This window comes from Oryctolagus cuniculus, chromosome 7 (assembly GCF_051225735.1).
Source record: "Oryctolagus cuniculus isolate XC-2025 breed Fujian yellow rabbit chromosome 7, ASM5122573v1, whole genome shotgun sequence".
NCBI classification, from domain to species: domain Eukaryota; kingdom Metazoa; phylum Chordata; class Mammalia; order Lagomorpha; family Leporidae; genus Oryctolagus; species Oryctolagus cuniculus.
Window position 1 is genome coordinate 29,085,907 of NC_142873.1, and position 20,900 is coordinate 29,106,806.

Sequence of the window (20,900 nt, forward strand, 5' to 3'; positions counted from 1 at the left end):
GAGCTTTTAGAAGTCATTGTATCTGTGGTGGAAGTCTGATGAGATTTCTTTTTTCATGATTACAATTACAGGAGGGCTTATAACCTGTATTTTGCTGTCCCATGGTTTACTCACAGATGCCATCTTAAGGTCTTGATTGCTGGAAGTATTTCATGGTGCAATTATAATAGTTTAACTCTTCTAGCTCTAGAGCATGACCCACGGAGGAAGCAATATGGTGTTTCTACTTTCTAGGAAGAATTCCAAACCATTTTATATCTTCCATGGAAAGACATTAAATAGTAAAAAACAACCAGAATCACATTTATGTAACCACTTCTTTTTTTCTTCTCCTTCCTCGTGCCCTTATCTCCTCCCAATGATCTTCCAGGTGTGGTTTCAGAACCGAAGAGCCAAGTTCCGCAGGAATGAGAGAGCCATGCTGGCCAATAAAAATGCTTCCCTCCTCAAATCCTACTCAGGAGATGTGACTGCTGTGGAGCAGCCCATCGTACCTCGTCCTGCTCCAAGGCCCACCGACTATCTCTCCTGGGGGACAGCTTCTCCGTACAGGTGAATGACTGGCCCACTCTCCCTTGCTCCACTTCCACATGTTTCTCAGCGGTCAGTCTTGTTCAAAGCTGTTTGTGCAGCTGGCTGACATTTCTTACTGGGTTGACCTCTTCAGAGACATTCAACTTGCTGACATCCCCAATTTTTCACAGCAGATTACTAGTTGCCCCAGGAGCAGGGTTTGGGGCAGAAGAGAGAGGGGCAGGCCATCAGCAATCTCCTCTCGGACTCAGGAACTCTTGCAAAGGTTTCAAAGATGGGGAAGAATCTAAAAGAAAAGATCATTAAGCTATACCCAGTGTCCCTCTTGCAACCTTTCTGGAACAAAACTTTATTCCACTTCCAAATTTAAGATAGATTTGTTTTATTATGTTCATGTAGGGATACTTGTAAGGCTCCAAGTATAGTGCCGAAAGCAGTTCACAGTAAAAATGATTTCAGGTGAAAAGAAAAGAAGGATGGAAACATGGAAAGGAGGAAGGGAAGGAGGGAGAGAGACAGAGAGAAAAAAAGAAGTAATTCGCAAGTTCATTCTGGCTGCTTTCATGGCCACAGCTCTTTGCCCGTAGCTTGGGATTTCTTGATTCCAAATGTCTTCTTTTTCTATTGTGAATTCTTTTCTTCTTGATGAAAGTTTTCTTTGGAGATCATTGTGTATGTGTGTGTATGTGTGTGTGTGCATATGTGCACGCTCATGCATGTACATGTGCTCATGTATGCATGTGTGTGGGGGCGTGTTTCTTTTAAATAAAATCAGAATGTATAAAACACACCGAACTTTTATATTAACAAGGTGAAAAGGTTGGAACAAAGTTAACAGAGTACTACTTCAATCTCACAGAGAGGCTTTTAACCTCTGTTTATTATGCTGTCCAGAAAATATAGGTTAAGATTAGAAAGGAAGCAGAGAAACAAGTGCCTGATACATTGTGATCAGTCTAGAGTGCCTTTCTTTGAACTTGAACCTGAGCACTCTTAGAAACCATGCCAGAGCTATATGTTCTCTCTGGCTGATTTTTGTATTCACAAATGCATTCATTATGCTTTGGTTGACCTTTTCACTGTTTAGATTAACTAAGGAGAGGTTTGTAACTAGTTATAGGTGACTGTGTCTCAACCAAAGCTGAATTCCTGATGGGAAATGGCACATTTGTGAAATGCAAATACTTCTCAAAGGTTGATAGTATATCTAATGTTCTTTCTGTTCCAAATCATTTCTTTGAGACAAACTCTAAAAATGCCTTTGGGGATTTTTTTTTTTTTATTCCCTAGGGTGGAATTAACTTGAATTTCTTTTGTCTTAGTACACAGAGACACCATGTATAGGAAAATCCTATTCTGGGCTTCCATTCATCTTAGATATGGTATCTTACTGATTTTGAAAGATCAGATAGATCTGTGCATTGTGTTTAAAATTTAAACTCCTCTCCCATTAAGACTTACTAAAGCCATATTTTGAAGAACATTGTTAAGTCACATATTCTTTGATAGTTTAAATAGCTGGGAGGTTGCTTTGTTTCTTTTATAAATTTTGGTCATCCATACAGTCAGCAAAGGGCTTGCGAAATAGATGAGTAGCTCAAAGCCTCATGTTTTAAGATGTCTGGTTGGAGTTTTATCATGACCAGGAAATAGTGCTCCTTTTTCTACATGGGTCCTTGTTAGGAAATTTTCACACTAGCTATAAAGAGTCCAGATGGCTGCCATGTGGTCTTTACCAGTGAGAGACTGAGCAGAGCACACTGCTTGAATGGAAATGAAATTCTTCCCAAGTTAATCAGGTTATCAGGTTAGATTACCTGAACCTCAGCTTAAGCCTCAGTGTCTACATCATGTATTTTGTATATGGACATCTAACTGAAGCTAGCAATTTAAGTGTGCCTTTTTTGGGAAGTACTCTATTTTAATGGAAAAAGAATATATAGGAATACTAGATGCATTTTCAAAAACACCCATAATTCTATCATCTTGTTATAACTAGTTTGTTTACTTTTGTGGTTAGAGTTCAATATTTTACATAAGTGTAGTTTTAGTGTACATATTGTTTTGTATTCTGCTCTTTTCACTTAAAATCATATAACCTAGTACCTTTGACTCATTTCATGGTATGCTTTTTATATCATTGCTCTCTTAGATACAGAGATTGTAAAAACTAATTAAAACACTATCTTAGACTCTGATTGTTCATATTCTGTATGAAGAATAAATTAATCTCCAAATATAAGCAGAAATATGATGGTCTAACGCAATAATTTAATCAAAAATATTTTTGGACTTAGTGTTGACTGAAGTGTTTATATTTTGGTTAATTTCTAAAAGTGATAAAAAGTGATACTGTTACTTGGAGACTTTTCTGCTATGTTTAGGATCAAAATACATCATGATTTTTGGTAGGAAATATAAATATCGTTAAGGAAATGTAAGAGAAAACAAATCATGAAAAGCAAGGAGACAATAGACCTTTGTACTATGGAAACCCACTCACTATTCGTGTTGTACTGTTGTGTGAAGTTAGTTATTTCACATGTGACATTCATTAAAAGGCATTTGTCTTGGTTAATCCTCGGATCACTCTTGTGTGATAGCTCTGCCCCGTTCCAGTTCCAAAGAAGAGGACACTGATCACTTGCCCAAGTTTAAGGCTTCAGGAGGCAGAGTTAGACCTTGTGTTTGTGATCCTTGCTTCTCTCCAACATGTTAGGACACATGATTGTATATTTTTATTAAAAGCAAACATTGCATTGTAATGGAAGTAGAAAAAGTGTAAGACTTGAAAAGGATCTGAGGCTCTCTTTGTGACTGAAGGTCTGTCTCAGATCAATGGTGTGTGCCTCAGCTGAGGTCCAAAATTTAGGGTGTCCGGGCATCCCATTTGGGTGACCCATACTTGGGTAGTTGAAGGACAGTGAGCAGAGGGCAGTCTGCTGACTTCACAGCTCTCTCTTGAAAGGAGAAAGGGGGACGCTTGGGCTCAAAAGCAGTTATTTGCATATGGTTAGAATTATGGGTGGGACAGAGCCCATACATTTTTTCTGGATGTCTTTATATCCAGAGTTGTGACTGTACTATTTATATCTATACTGGGACATTTTTGAAAGTGAAAGGGAAGTGATATTAATTATTATGCTAGTATAACAGGTATAAACCAAGATTGTCCCTAGCAAACTGGATCATGTGGTTCACTGTAATTATAGCACATTGTGGCCTCCTTCATTCCCTCCTTGACCATGTTAGAGATGATGATGTTAGGTAGGCAACTGACTCACCAGAGGGAGCAAAGCATTCCCTAACATGGACACTACTTCCTTCTTTTAAAAAATATTTACATTTATTTGAAAGGTAGAATGACAGAAAGGAAGAAAGAGAGAGAGAGATAAATAAAGAGGTCTTCCATTTGCTGGTGCATTCCCCAAATGCCTGCAACAGCTGAGTCTGGACCAGATCAGTCAGGAGTCAGGAACTCCACTGGGTCTCCCACATAAGTGGAAGGAACCCAAGTATATTGGCCATCATTTGCTGCCTCCCAGGAACATTAACAGGAAGCTGAATCAGAAGCAGAGGCAGGACTTGACCCAGGCATCCCAATATAGGATGCAAGCTCCCTAAGCAGCATCTGAACTCACTGGGCCACAATGCCCACCTCTACAGGTGTCTTTTTTATCTTCCTTTGTCCTGTTGAAGGAAGCTTGTTTTGGACACAAACCCACAGGTTAGCACAGAACTATTTTCCTGGGGCAAACTGTGAATCACTAATCTTGTAATGTTTTGCCTCTTGGGTAGCACTTATCAAGTGTTGCATTGTTGATTGTTCTTGGACATGAAGTAGCCAAGAAATCTTTCTCAGAATCCCCTTTTCCTATGAGAGGCAGATAGCAAATGGCCTGGCTCTGCAGTGTTGGTCTGGAGTGCCACTTTCAGAGGGAGGGCTGGACTTCAAAGAAAGCTAGTGGCAAGAGAAAGAGAGACCACCATCCTTGTCTGCATCGCCCCTCCCCCAACCTCCTCCTCCCCACCTCATTTGATCGCGGTCATGGTGCTGCCTGACTTCTGCTGAACGCATTTGGCTCATTTCTCCCTTTCACGCTTTCAAAAATAGATCCTCGTCCCTCCCAAGATGTTGTTTACACGAGGGGCTTCATAACGGATTCTAACGGAAGACACTGAAAAGGTAAACTTGTCAGAGGGAAAAGGGTGGCTGCTGGGGGTAGGGTTTAAGTGGGAATTAAGTGTGTTTAAGAAAGTGGGGGTTGCAGTTCTAGAAATGTAAGCAGTGAGGTCCTTGAGTGGGGAATCCTACTGGAAACCAGAGCTGCAAGAAAGTGTGTCCATAAAATTAGGGGCAGTGTGTTACGCTGGAGTGGGACTCATCCAAGATTGTTGCATATGGGAGTCGCTTGCAGTTGTTGTCACCCAGCAGATTCCGATTCACTAGGCCTAGGGTGGGCTGGGATTCTGCATCTAACTTGCTCCCTGATAATACTGATGCTGTCGATGTTCGGCAGCAGTGTACACTTTGAGTAGTGAGGTTTTAGATGACTGTAGGATATGGGATAGGTCAGAGGAAACTCTGTTCTTGTCCTGTGTCCTGATGGTCTTCAGACCAGTGGGATCATTGAGCAAGCAGTAGCTTGCAGATGTGTCACAGGGATCTTCGGAAGGAAAGCAATATGTATTTAAAAAATTCTTTCAACAACGGGAAGGATGCAAGAGGTTTTATATTTAAGAATATTTCTAGAGAGTAAAGCTAAACATTGCAGAGAATTGCTGAACATGTAATGCAAACTGAAGGTTTACTGGTAGTATGTGGTCCAGGTGTGTCCACAGTAAGAACTCGATATACTTTAAAAGCCATGATCTGAATTTCAAAAACAGAAGTTATATATGATTGTTTAAATCACACAAGATCACTTCCAAAGAACTTATGGAACCCCACTTTAAAAGCAAATTCTTCTAGGAAAAATGTTTTTGAATTCCCTTAGATGAAGCAAGTATACCTCTATGTTCTTGCCCTGACAAACAAACCAAGAGATGGTTTCCAAGATCCATGCATCACAGACTCTCCAAACCACAAGCTCTACAGCACTGACAATCTCCTGAGCTGGTGAAACCCCAGGATTTCGGGAAATCTCACAGACTTCTTGGGCTGACAGATTTGCCTTTGGGGTGAAATGTTAAAGAGCTTTCATCATTTGTTCAAAAAGGCCAAGTAGAAATCAAAGTTAGGACTAAAAATTAAGTCAAGTGGCATTTTATTTTCCCCCAAGCCATCCCCCATTGTTTTGTGATTCGCAGGACTTACACTGTGGGTGATTAGAGAGCAGAGGACAGATGTCTGTAAGTTTCTTAACTTGAAAATTATACCATGAATAGTATTTTCTACACTTTGGTGTTTGGCAGTCATTTTTCCTCATGAAAACCTTTCAGGGTAGGTTGAGTTGATCAAAAATGATTTGTCTGCCCTGAAAACTACTCTAATTCTGCTGGTGATTAGCATTGTGCTGTCTGTGGTTAGGCGGCATCTGCTAGGAATCTCCAAATAAGGCGATGGAAAAATTTCAAACTTGCTTCATTCCAAGCTCTGTGGAAGTCCCAGAGCAGACTTTGCTGAGTCAATCAATGGGATATAAACATTTCATTTTCATCTCTAATTTCTCAATGCATTTTGTTTGGCAATGTAGTTTCTTGGTCACGGATACAAAACAACTTTACTGAAAAACTAGATACAAATGGTGCTTTAATCAACTCCTGTGAACCCAATCCTAGGACTCAGCTCATGCCAGCACCCTGCTTACAGGAATAAATGGTTCTTATTCAGAAAGCAAGAGCCACAGGCAGAATCTCTGGTTGTTGATAAGCAGACTCTTGGTTGCTATCATGTGTTTAATCTATATGGATCACTTGGTTTCAATCATGCCTTTTTAACCCGGGAATCTTAACACTATATAGAAAGAAGTGGTCATTTTACAGGGTCTGAACAGCCTTGTAATTTGATTGAAAATACCTAATTACCCTCATTGGTTTTCGCCTTGTGAGAAAACATTTCAAGTTTCTCCTTTTCCTGAAACAGAGCTGTAGAAGTTTCCATGACATGGAAAACAGGTGGTCATGAGCAGTCTTTCAGATTGGCAGCCGTTCAAGGCTCTCTTGCATCTGTTGTCACTTTAGTAAGAAAGTCCTCTGCATCTTATTGCTAATGCCATTTTTAAAGCATGACTAAGCTACTCTTGGAGTACTCACTCATTAATTCTGCCTTTTTTGACCTGTAGCAAGTCTTGCTTGTCACTGGTATGTCGGAAGATTGTTCAGTGCTTGTCTGTGTGGCACATTCAGCTAAGTTGAAAAACTATACCATGTCAAACTGCTGAAAGAAAAAAGTGCTTGCAATCCTTAGTTTATGCACAACTGTCCCTGGAATCCTCATTTGTAGGATTATATATTCTAAATGTTTCTTAGGAGGCAGTGAATTAAGATGATCTCTATTCTTTTATCCTGTATCTTGTGGCTGTGAAATTCTGGAATAAGATCAATTTTGGAAAGTTTATAGCTATTGTAAATATTTATAAAGTAAACATATTATCACTTACTGTGCTCCTAGGGAATTGAAGAATTCATTCGTTAAGATTAACTGCCTTATTTATTCTCACATTCCACTTCATTAAGGGCTTTGTCACAGACTCACTAATACAATGGTGTTCCTACAACAGCCCCCACCTTATAACTGGACAAAAGAACTGTTCTCTACTACAGAAACACAGGCTGCATATAAGTGAAAAATGTTCTGCAGAATATCCAAACTCCTGAGCAATGTAGGATTCTAATTCCAGTGATTTGTTTTGAGTCAGAAAAGTGATCAATATTTATCTCATTTGGGATGTTATTGTCGGGAGTGTATTAGAGAGACAAACAACATTTTCAAAGAATGTGTTACCATTATAAGTCCTCAGGTTAGACTAGCAGATGATAAAGTCAGAAACTTATGATGTAATTATGGCAGAAATGAACAAATCACTACTCTAGTAGACATTTGTGGAAAACAATCCCAGCATCTTCAATAAATTAAAACAATCCTCAAAAAAAAAAAAAAAAAAAAAAAAAAAAGGCCGGCGCCATGGCTCAATAGGCTAATCCTCTGCCTGGTGGCACCGGCACACCGGGTTCTAGTCCTGGTCGGGGCGCCAGATTCTGTCCCGGTTGCCCCTCTTCCAGGCCAGCTCTCTGCTGTGGCCAGGGAGTGCAGTGGAGGATGGCCCAAGTGCTTGGGCCCTGCACCCCATGGGAGACCAGAAGAAGCACCTGGCTCCTGGCTTCGGATCAGCATGGTGCGCTGGCTGCAGCGCGCCGGCCGTGGCGGCCATTGGAGGGTGAACCAACGGCAAAAGGAAGACCTTTCTCTCTGTCGCTCTCTCTCTCTCACTGTCCACTCTGCCTGTAAAAAAAAAAAAAAAAAAAAATCCTCCAAGATCTCAATTCTCATTGTCTGCTAAAGAAATCAGACACATTTTAATTAGTGGGAAAAATGGTTAATTTCTATTAAATAGGACTCTCCCTGTCCAGCATCTTGAAAGACAGAAAACACATTCCTCAGAAAATTAGTCCAAGTACTTAAGTGCTGTGCTCCTTGGTAACCTACAATATGCCATCAGGTAATTTTTTTGTGTGTGTTCTGTTTATGAAGTTTTAGACTTCTGTTTTCAGAAGTCATTCATTTTTTAAAAAAAGAATTTATTTATTTATTTGAGAGGTAGAGCTACAGGCAGTGAGAAGGAGAGAGAGAGAAAGAGAAAGGTCTTCCATCTGCTGGTTCACTTCCCAAATGGCTGCAACGGCCGGAGCTGGGCTGATCCGAAGCCTGGAGCCAGGAGTGTCTTCCGGGTCTCCCACATTAGTGCAGGGGCCCAAGAACTTGGGCCATCTTCCACTGCTTTCCCAGGCCACAGCAGAGAGCTGGATTGGAAGTGGAGCAGCCAGGCCTCGAACTGGCACCCATGTGGGATTACCAGCACTGCAGTTGAAAGATTAACCTACTGTGCCACGGCGCCGGCCTCAGAAGTCATTCATTTTATTCTAAGTTTTTAACACATAAAACAGATACTTAGAATTTCAGCTTCTTTCCTATGTCTTTAAGTTGACACTTTACATGTAGCATTTTTAGGACTTGTTTCACAGAAACCTGTTTGGGAGAGGATGATTTGGTTAATATGTTAGTATATAACTTAGGTACCTATCCCAAATTCAGCTGTCTTTTTTTTTTTTTTTTTTTTTTGACAGGCAAAGTTAGACAGTGAGAGAGAGAGAGAGAGAGAGACAGAGACAGAGAGAAAGGTCTTGCTTCCGTTGGTTCACCCCCCAAATGGCCGCTATGGCCGGCGCGCTGCCGTGCCGATCCAAAGCCAGGAGCCAGGTGCTTCCTCCTGGTCTCCCCTGTGGGTGCAGGGCCCAAGCACTTGGGCCATCCTCCACTGCCTTCCTGGGCCACAGCAGAGAGCTGGACTGGAAGAAGAGCAACCTGGAAAGAATCCGGCGCCCTGACTGGGACTAGAACCCGGGGTACCAGTGCCGCAGGCAGAGGATTAGCCTAGTGAGCTGCAGTGCCGGCCTCAGCTGTCTTTTAAAACAATAGATATTTGGTTTATCATAGAAATTTCCTAAGCATAGATTTTTACATTTTGTGCTCTGGTAGGATATTGAATGGAAATATGCGTTTTATTTAGGAACTAAATTATGATAAGCATTTGGGCTTTGAAAACAAAGGACATTTCTTTGTACACGTAAACGAATTTGTTCCCTTGTTCTGGGTTGTTCTGGTCATATATCCGACTCCTAAGTTAAATGTACCCTAACTGTGGACAAATGCTGAAGTTATAGTCTATTGTATAAACTGTGCTAACATTTGTTCACTTTCTACTATGAAGAGGTATTTTTAAAAAGATATATTTTTATTTATTTGAAAGACAGAGTTACTGAGTGAGAGGGAGAGACTCAGAGAGACATTTTCTATCCACTAGTGCACTCCCCAAGTGGTCACAATGGTCAGGGCTGGTCCAGGCTGACTAGGAGCCTGCACCTCCTGCTGGATCTCCTTGATGGTGGCAGGGGTCCAAGGACTTCGGCCATCTGCTGCTGCTTTCCCAGGCACATTAGCTGGGAGCTGGGTCTTAAATGGAGCAGCCAGGCTTGAATTGGAGGGTGATGCTGGCATAGCAGGCAGCAGCTTAATCTGCTGTGCGACAATGCCAGCCCTATGAATAAATAGTTTTGATGGAACCAAGAATATGAAATCATTCACCCCTCTTTTGTCATGTCCTCTTGACTTTGTCCTTTCTATTAAGATATCATAATTAGTGGAAGGATTAATTTTTTAAGAATCAAAGCATATTCATCAGAGTTTTAAAGAAATTATTACTCAAACAGGATGATAGAGATCAGTACCATTGAGCTGGAATCAATTTAACCACACTATATATAGTTAGTTCTCAGTTACTTGTCTATTTGTTTAATACTTCATGAATACAAATTTGTGCTGGGTATGGTGGCAGCTCTTCTTGCTGATACAATTGTGAACAAGGCAGATGTGGAACTTATAGTTGAGCACACTGAGATGTACTAAACAGATTATTAAGTAAAATTGAATTAGGTGCTAAAATCAAATATACACGGTACTAAAAAAGAACTGAAGCTTGTCTGGATGATGATTGTTTACTCAGAAATGATGAATAAGGGTGAATCAGGAAAAAATGAAATAGAGGAAAGTATGATCCTTTTATTTTTAACTTCTGAGTCTTTCTCCTTCTATGAGAACACACATACACATGCACACATCACTCACCCACACACGTATAACACTGCTATAAAGGTTTAAACTGAAGATACATATTTCTGGAAGGACTGAGTGATCTGGGACTAATCACATTTCTCTAAGTTAATTTTCCTGGGTCAATTGCTAGTAATTGAGTTAAAATAGGTTTTATGAGCCTTGACTATATGGTGTTCCAAATAAGCACCAGTGATATATTCTATCTATTTGTAGAGTAGCTTTAGTTTTCTCTTTCTGATCTTGTCACTTGATCCCCAGAAACACAAACTCCTGTGTGGCTGACAAAAGTCCATTGGAATGCAGACAACAGAAGAGCACATGTCATTCCATTTATAATTCTATCGTGGTCCAGCCCTCAATTGGAAGGGAATTTGCTAATCTTAGAAACAACTAGAAACATTTTCATTTAAATTGAATGCTTTTTTAACTGTTTAGTATAAAAGATAATTTGCATCTAAGTCTACAAAACCATTTCTTTAAAAGAGATACATAGATGCAATAAACAGAAACCCACCAATGACAAATTTCTGCCCAATTTTCTGGTGTTCCTAGGTCTTAATTATAATCTCTGATAATGAAAAACAACTTCAGGTGTTTCTTAGCCATTAAGGACAGTGAAAACAGTTAGGTCAGAAATGCTTAAACTGGAGCCATTGAAAATTTATCTATGAGACTGAAATATTTCCAAAATAACCGACCCAAGGGTAGTGTGTGTTACTCAAGTGCTTTTGAGGAGAGGGTACAAAATCAAGACAATTGGGATAGAAACCTTTTGACTCGGCAGTGCTTGGTACTAGCAACCAGTGAAGCAAGAATGGCAGAGACACTATCTTGGGTTGCTTAACCTATTCTCCAAGCACACTGTTCTTTATGGTATTTGTTCGTTAAAATCTATGAGAAGATCAGCTGCCTAGAATGAAGAACAAAATTCTCTTTAGTTTGTTTTTAAATGCCTGCTTCTCTTCTCACTGCCCCCACAGGCTGGCCATGTGGGCAGGAAGAAAGATTAAGTAATGTTTTAATTAGTCAGCTGATTAAACACCTGCCATTCAACTTGAGCAACTTTCTCCTCTCACCCCAGAAATAAATCATTACTCACTGTATCCAACACAGCAAATCTCTCTTTCTCTCTCCCCTTGTCTCAGTCTCCTCTGCTTTACCCTGCCCTTCAAAACATGGCCACCCTTCTCCAAATGCCTTAGATTAATGGAAAGCTGGGGCTGTAAGGGACCACAGAGGTCATCTAGTTCAACCCACCCTCCCTTGCCTGCCCCCATCGTGAGAGTATATCCATCTGGGGCATGGACATGCAGCTTCGTGAAACTAATGCCTGTTATTCTCCCTGCTCTCTCCTTTGTCCCTACAGCGCCATGGCTACTTATTCTGCCACATGTGCCAACAATAGCCCTGCACAGGGCATCAACATGGCCAACAGCATTGCCAACCTGAGACTGAAGGCCAAGGAATATAGTTTACAGAGGAACCAGGTGCCAACAGTCAACTGAGGAATAAAAATTAATTAAACAGGCCTAAGAAGAAATCAAAAACCATAAGACACCTATCCTGCTCTGTCATTTCTTCATCTGCTGGAAAAAAAAAAGTAAAAACAAATAAAAAACAGAACTAAATATTGGGACCATGGCAGAGAAAAGCAGGAGAGGAGCAAAATGAAAATTAGTTAACAAATGTTCCTCCTCCCTCTGGGATACCACCACCACTTGTTTCTGTGTGTGTTTATTTTGTTTTTCTTTCTATTCATGCTTTGCTTAATATATTCTGAGCTTCTTCAGTTAGACTCAGCCCACCCACTCCCATGATTGTATGAAGTTTAAAAAAAAAAAAGTCTACAGCAGCCAAAGAAACCATATGTATCTGACTGCAGAATCGTTGCCTGCAGTCTTCTTCACCTGTTTGAACCTCAGTGCCTTATTCTGTCATCTTCCCAGTTCTTTGGAAGCTCTAAGAGCTTTTGCAAAGCCTAAGTTTTTCTGAAATATCTTTGCCAGGCACGATTCCCTTTCTCATTGTCTCCATATCTGTTGGTCATGGGAAGGTTTTTCCATCAGTTACTGGGGAAAAGGAAATTGTGTATAACATCTGGTCATAGGCCTGTCTGATCCAATGTGATTGGGTGTGTCTGGTTAGCTCTAGATCTAAGCTCTAGATTTAAGCTCTAAGCTATAGATTCTAATTGTCACCATCAACACTACTCCTCACCCTTATTCGAACAGCCATCTTAAGTTAAAGATAATTCCAGTGTTTGAATAACTTGCTGTCACTGGCTATCTGAGAGAAGAAATATTTTTCACTTGACAGAGGAAGAGAAATTTCTCTAGGAAAACAAAAACTGATTTGAGAAAGGCATGGCCTACATATCTTCAGTGCCTTAAGGATAGCCAGATGCACACTTATATATATACTGTATATATTTATATATTTTATATATATATATAAAATATTGCAAGCATGAGTTTGCAGTTTCTCAAACACTACAAAGAGCAAAGTTCACACCATCACTACTGTCCTCATCTCTGCATTGATGAGACATTGATTAGGGATTTTTCTTCTTTTCTTTTTCTACACAAACTTCTTCTTAAGACCACCGAGCAACTGATAGGACAGTTCTTTGACAATATCCCATTTTCATATTAGGGCTTTAAATGAATTAGAACTTATGTGAGGCTCTGAAAGTGTCCTTAAACTTAGAGACTGTGCTCTGGTGGAACGCTGACATATTCTGATCTACCCTGGGAATTACACTTGGAAGGAAAGCCATGTGGTCATCTGTCCTTCCTCCAATCAGCAGTAGTATGAAAGAGACATATTTAAGTACAATACTTAAAGAATTGTCGAGATTCCAAAAATGTCAAAGGAGATCATGGGTTATTTTTACCTTTGAATATTTTGAAATAAAGTTTAGCCTCTAGGGCTGGGAACCAGGACTGATCTTCCTTTATCTCTTTCTGTTTGTTCCCAGCCATGCTTTTGCAACGTGCCAGGTGGATTTGACCAAACCACATTACCATGCTGTGCCTCAGTTTGCCTGTTTGTAAAATGGGTTTTTAAACAGTACTTACCTACCTCACAGGGGTGTTGTGAGGCTCTGCTCACTTGTTCCTTCATTCTTTCCTGTATTCTCTGTATGTCCAGCACTTTGCAGCCGTGGGAGGAAAGGAATGATAAAACTGTATCATGTTAATGGAATTAAATGAGTCCTGGAAGCCTTGTCTTCTAGCAAGGAAATGCTACCTTGCTACACATACTTATAACCTTGTATTTGGGAATGAGAAATGATTTTATATTTTCACATCTCTCAAAATCACATCATTTGACCAAAGAATAATTTAAGACACACAGAATACACATATTTTTAACTTCTCTTCTCATCTTGGCCAGCTTGGTTGTAATAATTTTAGTCAGCACTGATGAAAAGCCTTTAGATTGATTTTGGTGAGTTATGCCCACTTTTGTACTATGAGTGACAGGCAAGAAAAGTTGTGTTTAAGATGCACTTTCAGCACACATCTGTATTTCCCTTGGCATATCTGATTGAGCTAAGGTGATGCATTCTTAAGTCTAACAACCACCAATCTGAAAATGTATATCAAGTATTGACTTGTTGCTTCTTTAATAAGAAGGAAAACCATAATATGCATTTTGCTTTCACCAACTGATTTCCTCTTCTTTTAGTCCACTATTAAAATATTTCTTACTGAATTGTTCATAGAGTCTGGCTGAACAACTCGCATTACTTGCTTCACTATAAGAGTCCCTTGACTCATTCTTTTATCCAATAAGTTGCTGTGGATCATCAAGTTTCAAAAGAACAGCATATCCTAACAGAAGGAAACTTTCTTTGATTCTGAAGGAGTGCAATCCAAGAAATGGGTAAACTTTGGGCGTTTGGAGTATGGGATAAACAGCTGAAAGCTTTGGGTTATTTTCAGAGAACAGAAATTACACATGAAAAGATTTTGCCAAGAAGGGGGCACTCTTACAAGGTGGGTAGCGAGAAGTAGGGTCTTCATCTGGGTATCCATTTACCATGGCATACAGAAAAGCCTGAATTCATGCACCCAAATGGTAGGTAAACTGGATAGGTTCATCCAATGCCTTGGGCAAGAGCCATCTGAGAATCTCATCCACTAACTAGGGCTGATCATCCATAAGGATGCTCCTTACTGGTGAGCCAGCACCACAGGCATCAATTAATAAGCACTTGATCAAGAAATATATATGTAGTAAATGCACTCTTCAGTTTTATTCACTTATTGTCGATTTTTTTAAAGTGTGAGTTTGATATGTGATATGGAGGAGTAGCCTCTGGCTCTCAAGCCTGTTGTCAGAGAGGGCCTCAGGGCCACAAACTTCAAGGCATATTCTTGGTTCCTGACCATCACATCTAGATACAGATGAGTACATTTGAACTGTGTCTTCTCTGTCCCCAGTCCCTCCTCAAACATGATGCTGATCTGTAGTGTACTTGGCAGGTTAAATTAAACCAGAAGAAGTGACCTAACCAAAAAAGGGAATGGCATTTAGGGTTTAAAGATCTCATAAGAAATGTAATATGTAAATTATATCTTGCTTTATGATGTAAAATATACATTGTTTGCGCTAGAATAGAAATAATTTCTTTTCAATAAAATGAAAGAAGGATACATTTGGATCTGCTTTTTCTTTGGCCTTTGAACTTCAGAAACATCTGTTATTATCTGAGGTTGCATTCAGAAGAATGAAGGTAAGAAGAGTTCTTAAACGAGAGAATTGCTTTTTATCTGACAGTGATCCTAATTTCTATAAAAAAAAAGACAGTTTATTGTTCCTTACAAATAAAGACAATTGTCAGAAATAAACAGGGGACATGTATTGGTAAAGTGGGTAAATCTACAGTGGAGCTTTTATAGTTTAGCTCATTTTCCCCCTCATCTTTAGCATTGTTAATATCAGATAACATATGAAAAAAGATTACCTGTGAAACACAGGCTTTTATTTTGAAATAAAGAAGTAACAAAATAAAATTTCTTACCCATAGTATGTGTGGCAATGATGAGAGTAGAGGAAAACAAATTGTGAGATGCAGATTCCATTTTCACACCAACTAAAATTCGGTTTGAAAGCCAAGTCTAACATGAGCAAATGTATACAACAGTTGAAGACAATCAGTTAATGCATCGAATGGATAGAGCAGCCAGGAGTCCAGAAGAGAAAGAAAACTCACCATGAGTTAGAATGGGAGGAAGGTTGGGCTGAGATTTGAGTAGGATTAGCAAGGATTTGGCCAGGCGAAGAGGAGGAATGACCATTCAAACACAAGAGGAGAGGAGCAGGGGTAGTGCTAGGAATGCAGGAATGAGGAATTTGGATTCAGGGAGCAATGGCAAGGTGGGCCTGGGGGAATGGAAAATCTCTTATCTTTTTTTAAAAAATTATTTAGTTTTCATGTTTCAGAGACAGAGAGAGGAGAGAGAGAGAGAGAGAGAGAGAGAGAGAAAGAGGTATCTTTCTTCATCTACTGGTTGGTTCATTCGTCAAATGCCTGCAAGAGTTAAGTCTTTGCCAGGCTGTAACCAGGTCTTTGGAAATCACGTAGTGTTTCCCATGAGAGTGACAGGGACCCAAGTACTTGAGCCATCACCTGCTGTCTCCCATTGTGCAAATTAGCAGGAAGCCGGATTCAGAAGCAGAGCCGAACTCAAAAAGGTTCTCCAATATGGGATGCTCATAGGCATTCTAAATGGAATCTTAACTGAAATTGGACATGTCTCCCTAAAATTTATATAAAAATGTGGCCCTTTAAAGTTCCCCAGAAGCGCCATCCGGGATGCCACATATGCTACCAGGATTTGGGGTGCCATACGAATTCACCATGTGCTTATTACTAAACCCCCAATATTAATAAGCCCGAGAGCATTCTTGCCTAATATTTAGAGAAGAATTCTAAATACCGGCACAGATAAACGAGGCAGCATGGTACCTTTTAGGCCTTTATTTAGTAAGAAAGATGCATAGAAGAGTGAGAGCTTTATTTAAGAGAGAGGTAAATATTGGTTCATACTGAGCACCAGGAACCAGCCACGTGGAGGAGTGTCTAGGCCAGGAAGCCTAGGGCCTTGAAGTTCCCTCGAAATGGTTTCGCGGGTGCCACATGTGCTACTGGAATTTGGGGTGCCTTACAATTTCACCATGGGCTTATTACTAAATTCCCAATATTAATAAGCCCGAGAGGGTTCTTGCCTAATATTTAGAGAAGAATTCTAAATACCGGCACAGATAAACGAGGCAGCATGGTACATTTTAAGCTTTTATTTGGTGCGAGAGGCATCTAGGAAAGTGAGGGTTTAGTTCAGGTAGGAGAGAGGGGAAAGTCTGGAAACTGGAGTAGCGTCCACACCACTCAGAGAGCAGGCCAGAGCCACGTGCAGTAAGCACCTCGAGCTGCTATCCACCGCTTATCACCAGCAGCACAGCAGAGGTAGAGAGCCTTTTGCGACACTCCCTGCCTTTTTATGTATTTTCCACAGGGGAGTGGCTTGTGGGCAGGTGGGCACTCAGGTATGGTCAGGAGAGCCTGATGTCACATGGGGGTGTGGTGGGGTATCAGGTAGGGTGTAAGGTCACACAGAGGCATGACGAAGGTATCAGGTAGGGCATGAAGTCACACAGGGGCGTGGTGAAGGCGTGGTCTTCCAGCTCACAAATCTAACCAATTTTAGCCTGTATGCCTGCCTGCTTCATGCCTACTTCATTAACCACTGCAGCAAATGCCTGTCTAGAAGTCTATTTTTCAGCAGAGTGGAAGAAAATACTGGAAACTGCAGTTAAGCCTCAACCTTACAGTGTATTTCACTTCAAAGAAGTTTGGACTTTTCTCAGGCCATGGATATCCATGGAAAAAGATAATCAAAATGGTGTTTTGGTAGGATTGTTCTGGTAAGAAGAAAGGTAAACTAGTGAAGAAGAGGAACTAGAAGCAGATAAGATAGATTTTGCTGCAGGAGGAAACAAAAAACCAAATAATGAATAAAAAATTTCTTGCAAGAGAAGAATCAATAGGACTTCATAACAAGAAAAAGAGAATGGAGTCCAAGATAATACTGGTTTGAAACCTGGTGACTAGGAAAATGAAACACTGGAAAAACTGACAAAGACAGAAATAGCAGAGACCCAGGTACAGAAGATAATGGCAGTTTTAGATGTATTATTGAACTGAAAACCCAAATATCAGCACATTGTAAGTCAAGACATGAAAGTAAGACTTGGTACAAATGTTAAGGATGGAGATAAACCTTAAGATTAATCTTTTAAAAAAATAAAGATTTATTATTATTTATTTGAAAGGCAGAGTTACAGAGAGAGAGAGAGAGAGAGAGAGAGAGGGAGGGTAAGAAAGAGATCTTCCATTCACCGGTTCACTCCCCAAATGGCCGCAATGGCCAGGGCTGGGCCAAGCAGAAGCCGGGAGAGAGAAGCTTCATCTGAGTATCCCACATGGGTGCAGGAACCTAAGTTGGGCCATCTTCCACTGGTTTCCTAGACACATTAGCAGGGAATTGAATCAGAAGTGAAGCAGCTAGGACTTAAATTGCCACCCATATGCTTTGCTGGTACCACAGGCAGTGGCCCAACCTGTTACACAGCAATGGCTGCCCAAGATTAACCTTTTAAGAAGATGGCACTTTGAAGAGAATGAGCAAGTTCTTGCAGGTGAGAGACTGTTCATTGTAACTCAAATATTTCTGATAAATGGTTTGAGAAGTAGCTCCAGTCTAGGGAGGAAGATTGGACTCTAAAGAGCATCCACAGTTAAGTAGATGGCTATGTAAGTCACTTTCAAAGGATGTAAGGTGTGAGTGTTGAGGTGCAACACATTAAGCTGTTGCCTGATACACCACCACATCCCATATCAGCATGCCAGTTACAGTTGAAGTTTGTGGTTTTCAATCTAGCTTCCTGCTATTACACTCTGGAAGGCAGCAGGTGATGGCTTGAGTGCTTGAGCTCTTGCCACCCATGTGGGAAAACTGGATGGAGTTCTGGTCTCCAGGCTTCAGCCTGATCCAGCCCTGGCATTTGGAGAGTGAAACAATAGATGGGAGACCTCTCTCCCTCTCTTTCTTTCTCTCTCTCTCTCTCTCTCTCTCTTTCTCATACAGGCAGATGAAAAGAAATAATTAAAAAGATGAGGCGGCAGGGACAGGTATTTAGACTAGCAATTAGACCTCATGTCCGATATCAGACAGCCAGGGCTTAATAACAGCTTTCAGCTTCTGGCTCAATCTTCCCACTGGTGCAGACCCTGGGAGGTAGCAGTGATGGCTTAAGTAATTTTATTTCTGCTACATATGCAGGAGACCTGGATTGACTTCCGAGCTCCCAGCTTCAGCCTTAGCCCAGCCCTAGCTATCATGGAGATTTGTAGAGTGAACCCATAGATGAGAGTTCCTTCTCTCTCTCTCTCTCTCCCACCCTCGTAAGTAAATAAATAATAAAGGATTTTTATTTAAAAAGAAGCTATTTGAGAAATAGAAAAAGAATTGGGTTTGTTTATTATCCTGGAATTAAGAAAAAATGTTGAAGAGAGAAGGGAAAGCTTAAGAGACTCAAATGCTAGTGTAGACCAGGTACTTGGGAATAGAAGAAAGTTCATTGGATTAATGACTTCCAAGAATGTAGTTTACCAGAGTGCTGGAGAAAGTAGGTTGATTTAGCAAGTTGAAATAAGAATAGTGCTTTTTAAAAAATGGAAGTAATGCTCATAGACTATTTTCTTCACATTACAAGTTTGTTAATAAGGATTCTTCCTGTTACAGGTAGCAGAAACTTACCAAACTAGTTAAAACTGCAGAGAGGCCTGTATGAAGAATATCTCACCCAGTCTAGAGAAGTTCTGCTCCATTCAGAGCAGCACCAAGGATCCTAGACCCTGTGATGAAGCCCATACCTTGGCCTAATCAGTTTGGGCTATAACAAGGGACTGACTACAAGCAGGGTGGTTAAACAACAGACGTTTATTTCTCACAGTTCTGGAGACTGGGAAGCCCCAGATCAGGGGGGCCAGCAGATTGAGTGTCTGTGGAGGGATTTGTCCCTGGGGCTGCCATCTACTAGGTGTAGCTTCACTCAGCAGAGAGTACACTTTAGTCTCTTTACATTCCTATAAGGAGCTAATGTCATCATGGAGGCTCCACTCCCATGACGTTATCTCAGCTTACCTCCCCAAAACCAAGAGTGTAGGTTTAGGCAAAAGGGGGACATGGGAACAGGGGCAGAGAATCTGAAAGTTTGCTTGCTTGAGTTTGTGTTTCGGAGGATGTTCCAGCCAAGCTTATTTCCCAACATGGTTCTCAGAGGGTCCAGGCTACCACAAACCAGGATAGCAGCAGGAAACTAGTCTGAGTTGGAGATTAAACATGCAATATATGAGGATGCAGGTTGTCTGAGAAAGAAAGATCCTGCTATTTCCCCTTTTCTACGTCCTGCACAGTCTCCTAACCCTAGCTGTGAAAACCTGGCAAACTGCTTCTCAGGTAGTCAAGTTCATTAGGGAAACATGCCTTCTTACTATCTCCTTTACTTTTCACAAGTAAATAAAGCTTTTCTCTGAGCAGCTGTCACTGAGGCTGATTATTTTGTGACACTCTAAAGGAATAAACCTCTAATGTACATTAACCCTTCGCAGAACCATGTCTTGGGGGGTCGGTTTCAACATATGAGTTTTGGGGGGACACAAACAAGATGTCACAACCTTACACTGGGTAAAACCTGTATACCCTTCCTTGAGCCACATTGATGGTCTTCAGACTATGCCCCTGCCCTAGGCAGGGTATGCAGGGCCCCCTGAAGGTGCCATCATGGAGCCTGCACCCTCAATTCAAGATCACTTTCTAGGGATATGAAATTCAGAATTCCCTGACCAAATAAACCCAAGTCCATTTTTTAGGACTGCATAGTCTTCTTAATATTGAGTGGTGGCCACTCGGACTTACCCTTAATGGTAGAGCTAGAAACGGGCCAGGGGATTCCAATTCAAACCCAACAAAGTGGCATGTTCCAATGCCATCTTACTAGTCAAAGTGATCAGTTTAAGTTCATAATTGATCATAAGGATAGGATTAAGTGTCAAAGGGATCACATAAACAAGACTAGTGTCTAGTAATAATAACTGGTAGAATTAAAAAGGAGAGAACAATTCAACATGGGAAGCGGGATACACAGCAGACTCATAGAATGTCAGATGTCCTAAATAACACTCTGGCCTCAGAATCAGCCCTTAAGGCATTTGGATCTGCCTAAAAAGCCCATGAGAGTTTCTCAGGCATGGGAAGCCAAGACATGGTGGCAAAAAAATGACCTAAATGAAAGATCTCTGTGAGTGAGATCCCAGTGAAAAGAACAGATCATCAAAGAAGGAGGTACCTTTCTCTTAAGGGAGGAAAGAACTTCCACTTTGACTATGGCCTTGTCTAAATAAGATCGGAGTTTGTGAACTCAAGAGGCTTCCATAGCCTTGGCAACTCATGACAAGAGCCTC

General features: G+C 40.7%; 1 protein-coding gene and 1 long non-coding RNA gene across 4 annotated transcripts in view; one reads left to right on the plus strand and one right to left on the minus strand.

Annotated features, from left to right (window-relative positions):
• Nucleotides 1–20,900, plus strand: part of PRRX1 (paired related homeobox 1) — a 151,440-nt gene that overhangs the window by 68,756 nt on the left and 61,784 nt on the right. Inside the window, exons 3-5 of one of the 3 annotated variants that reach the window (XM_008264097.5) lie at nucleotides 371–552; nucleotides 4,649–4,720; nucleotides 11,733–15,027. In XM_008264097.5, coding sequence (XP_008262319.1) covers nucleotides 371–552; nucleotides 4,649–4,703 — 237 coding nt within the window. In that variant the 3' untranslated portion in view covers nucleotides 4,704–4,720; nucleotides 11,733–15,027. Of the gene's footprint in view, nucleotides 1–370; nucleotides 553–4,648; nucleotides 4,721–11,732; nucleotides 15,028–20,900 lie in introns of those variants that run through there. The other 2 variants (NM_001319580.1, XM_089336750.1) reach the window with 2 other exon arrangements.
• Nucleotides 5,008–7,633, minus strand: LOC149125386 (uncharacterized). Its single transcript, XR_016210414.1, has 2 exons — nucleotides 6,020–7,633; nucleotides 5,008–5,969 (listed from the first exon to the last, which is right to left on the minus strand). It is a non-coding gene; the product is annotated as an uncharacterized LOC149125386 (long non-coding RNA).